General features: G+C 41.4%; 1 protein-coding gene across 1 annotated transcript; it reads left to right on the top strand.

Annotated features, from left to right (window-relative positions):
- The first annotated feature begins 454 nt into the window (after positions 1-454).
- On the top strand, positions 455-2,298 carry LOC148878069 (STOREKEEPER protein-like). The gene has a single exon (XM_088948502.1). It carries the CDS (start codon positions 622-624, stop codon positions 1,891-1,893), a length of 1,272 nt encoding a protein of 423 aa, XP_088804628.1. The 5' UTR covers positions 455-621; the 3' UTR covers positions 1,894-2,298.
- The last annotated feature ends 441 nt before the right edge of the window (positions 2,299-2,739 follow it).

Here is a 2,739-nt window from a genome sequence, read left to right as displayed (position 1 = left end):
TTGTCTGGACAGTTTGGAGTAAAACGGAACCAGTTGCCTAGACGGTTCTTGGGCCGAACGGTCCTACCGTCCAACTCAACTGTGAATTCTTGATGTGAAATAAAAGACAGATATAAAGTAGAACTCAGAATTATCACTATATGATCGTATTCTTTTATATGAGATACTTTATTAAAGCAATATTTAAAAAACGATAATACGATAGATCTCTTTTAAGTTTTTATATGAATTTTAAGGCTTAAATACTTATAATTCCAAATTTCTTATTAAAAAACTAATACAGTTTTTAATATAGGAAATTGCAATTCCAACCCAGCCCCAATCCACTTCGCTGGCCCCTCCGCTAGTTATGGAGTTAATCCATTTACATGCAACAAAAAGTTCACTCCACAGGGTAGATTCTCCTGCGTTGTTTGGTTTTAGTTGTTTGACCTGGCATGGCCAAGGTCAGACCGGACGGCCCAATCTTTTCTCTCCCTTGTTTAGCGATAAATTATGCTATATAGCACGGCCAATCGGCCAAGGCCTAGACACTCGTGACTCACCCTACTCTTAAAACCCTTGCTCTTTCCTTATTCTTCGTTTCGGACATCAGACCCTTAATTTTCTCCCATAGAGAAGATGCCTCCGAAACGCCGGTCACTCCTCGATAACCCACCTGATGCTCTTTCCTCGTCCGATGAAGAAGAAGATGTAGAATCAGAAGAAGTTGAGGAAGACGAGGAAGAAGATGGAGAAGAGGACGACGAAGAAGAAGATGAACACGAGAAAGCTTCTGCCAAGAGATCCTCTGCGAAGAACCCGGCTTTTAAGTCCGTGCCAACTCAAAATACTGTGTCAGGTCGTCAAGCCCATCACTCCACGGACGATGAAGAAGATGATGCCGAAGAGTCCGATTCGGATGAAGAGTCCGGCTCTGATTCCGAACCATCACCCGAAAAACCCCACCCACGCTCTCGAGGTGTTGATCCAAACATCAAACCAATCACCTCCAAGCCTATGGACGACACACCCAAACCGAAGAAACCTCCGGCGTTGGCCAGCCCCACAAAATCTACCACCACAGCAAAACGTCCCTTGGAGGCTGATAAGGAGGGGAACAGGGACCTAAAAGGCAAAAAGAAGAAGGTTTCAGATGCTGACGAGAACGGGTCGCTCCAAGCAGAAGATACTGAGAAGAAGTCTGGGGACGATGCCAAGAAACAATTGTTTCAGAGGTTGTGGAGCGAGGACGATGAACTCATGATCTTGAGGGGTATGGTGGACTATCACTCGAAGAAAGGTGCCGATCCATGGACTGACATGGTTGGGTTTCATGAGTTCATCAAGAAAGCACTCCATGTTGATGTCAATAAGAACCAATTAGCTGATAAAATTCGTCGATTGAAGAAGAAGTACAAGACCAATGTGGGCAGAAGGAAAGGGGGTAAGGACCCTCTTTTTTCTAAGTCACATGAATCCAAGGCATTCGAATTATCCAAAAAGATATGGGGTTCCGAAGATAATGCCGGTGGCAATAATCAAGCTACTGATGATGGGAAAACGGGTAAGAAACAGAAAGCTGGCAATGCTGTAAAAGTTCCTTCTTCGGGAGAGGCCTCAAATGCGGCAGTGAAGGCCGATGAAGAGCTAAATTGGTCTATGTACCCATCTGTAATGGAATCTTTCCGACTTGGGGAAATCGCGGAATTGCCAAGGCCTGATTTTGGGGAGGGTATTGTGAAAGAAGGTTTGGGTTTGATGGGGAACTCGAAGGTGAAGGAATTGGAGGAGAGGTGGAGGAAGTTGCATATGTCAGAAATTGAAATGTACCTGAAGCGAGTTGATTTATTCAGGGACCAGTTGAAGATGCTGTATGATGCACTTGGATCCAAAATGTCAGGTAATCAGTAGTTGCTGCTTGCTTTGGCCAATGCTGAAAGGAACAATATTACTTCTTTTTTTCCTTTTCTTTCTTTTTCCTTCTTTCTCACCTGAGGACGGATTGGCCTTTATCGGAGTTTTGCTAAATTTTGGCCTTAACTGGATTTTATCGTCTATCAGATCATGCATTTATTACATCTGGGAGATCATCTACATGCCTGACCTTCTATTTTGGTTATTGATCATTTGATCTCATATTAATTATTCAGGAGAAGGCGCTTATTTTTATATCAAAATTGTGGTTGGTGACTTGGTATTACATATTGTTTATCACGTATGTTCTTTTGTTGTTTCAAAGGCGTTTATCCAAAATTGTTCATCATACAGGTGTAATAAGATGTGTGATTTTAATTATGGATTTTTCCTTTTATTCAATTTTTATCAGCTCTACTCTGTTTTCCACGTATATCAGCCCTCTTTATATTAATGGCCACAGTATCTAGCATGAGATTGCTGCTTCGTTTGATAGATTTAACCTATTATCCACATATGTTGTCAATATTAGTGGCCGCTTTGGGCCCATTGCCTTTTTTTCTCGTTTTTTGTTTCATTGGCTCTTCTCAACAACTGTGTCTTTCCAAGTAAATTAGAAGGAATTGTGTTGGAAAAATACTACATTCTGCATTGTCTTTTTCACCGGTTGAGTTGGTGGTAGACTGGGAGTGCTCATTACCAACTTAATAAAGATAATCTAGTGCAGTAAATAACATTCTGCAGTTGAGCTTAATCATTATACTATTGCAAGTTCAAGGAAACTTATATAATTGAATCATATGGCACATAATACAGTCAGGGTGAATGTGTTGGATTTTATAC

This window comes from Nelumbo lutea, chromosome 1 (genome assembly GCF_056320005.1).
Source record: "Nelumbo lutea isolate HS-2025 chromosome 1, American lotus-T2T, whole genome shotgun sequence".
Classification (NCBI taxonomy): Eukaryota; Viridiplantae; Streptophyta; class Magnoliopsida; order Proteales; family Nelumbonaceae; genus Nelumbo; species Nelumbo lutea.
The sequence above is the reverse complement of the archived record's forward strand: the minus strand, read 5'-3'. Positions and strand labels throughout refer to the sequence as shown.

Bases quoted from the DNA above. Each gene is read 5' to 3' on its own strand.
- LOC148878069 (XM_088948502.1), top strand. From the start codon at position 622: ATGCCTCCGAAACGCCGGTCACTCCTCGATAACCCACCTGATGCTCTT.